Genomic DNA, 1,004 nt, shown 5'->3' on the forward strand with positions numbered 1-1,004 from the left:
GAGAGTAGGAGCAGGTGAGACCAGCTCATGCCTGGCTGCTTAAATAATGGATGAAACACCAAGGCAGGACAGATTTGCTTCAGATTTGGTTGCAGAAGAGACTCTGGATCCCACTGCAAGATGGGAGGGTTTGTTTTCTGCTTCTGCTTTGCTGAAACCACGAGCAAAGCAGTTCAGATCTGGAGAGTCTCAGTTCCTATAATTTCTAGCAAGGAAATATCGGGCAGGAACTCTGCTGAAATGTGCTTAGCACAGCTGGAGCCCCTCGTCACAGCTGTAAAAGAGGCAAATAAAAATAACATTTTGCTCATCAGCAGTGTCCCATTGGCTTCTCTCAGCACTATTACTCAGCTGCCTTTGAGACAGATATTAGTCAAATCCTGCTCTTCTTCTGAGCACCCCATTAAAAGGGATGGGCAAGAGCCTTCCACCACTTCTGACACAGCCTATTATTTTTTCCCACCCTTCTCTCAGAGGCAGCATGGACATCAAGGAGTATTTTGCCAGAATTTCTTACCAGGGCTCCCACAACAAGCCAGACCTGGCTACCATGACAGATATATTCCAGCACCACATCCGAGCTGTCCCTTATGAAAACCTCAGCATCCACTGTGGAGAAAGAATTGAGCTGGACCTGGAAGCCACCTACAACAAGATAGTGAAGAAGAAACGTGGGGGATGGTGCATGGAAAACAACAACATACTGTCATGGGTCCTGAAAACTCTTGGCTACAACGTCACCCTTCTGGGAGCAAAAGTTTATGTCCCAGAGCGTGATGCCTACCCAGAAGAAATCAATCATCTGCTGATACGAGTGGATCTTGATGGCAAATCCTATATTATGGATGGGGGATTTGGGATGGCCTACCAGATGTGGCAGCCAATGGAGCTGGTTTCAGGGACAGATCAGCCTCAGACTCCCGGGGTCTTTCGTTTTCAGGAGGAGAATGGCACCTGGTACTTCGAGAAGGTGAGAAGGAAGCAGTGGGTTCTGAACCCAAGCA

At 47.9% G+C, this 1,004-nt stretch overlaps 1 protein-coding gene across 1 annotated transcript; it reads left to right on the plus strand.

Annotated features, from left to right (window-relative positions):
• Positions 1 to 102: 102 nt before the first annotated feature.
• On the plus strand, positions 103 to 1,001 carry LOC120506955 (arylamine N-acetyltransferase, pineal gland isozyme NAT-3-like; the record flags this gene model as incomplete). The annotated part of the gene is made up of 1 exon (XM_039719095.1): positions 103 to 1,001. A coding segment is annotated over exon 1 (589 nt), but the record flags the coding sequence as incomplete, so codon positions are not given.
• Between the last annotated feature and the right edge of the window lie 3 nt (positions 1,002 to 1,004).

The sequence above is a fragment of the Passer montanus genome, unplaced genomic scaffold (genome assembly GCF_014805655.1).
Source record: "Passer montanus isolate IOZ18808 unplaced genomic scaffold, ASM1480565v1 scaffold4033, whole genome shotgun sequence".
NCBI lineage: Eukaryota > Metazoa > Chordata > Aves > Passeriformes > Passeridae > Passer > Passer montanus.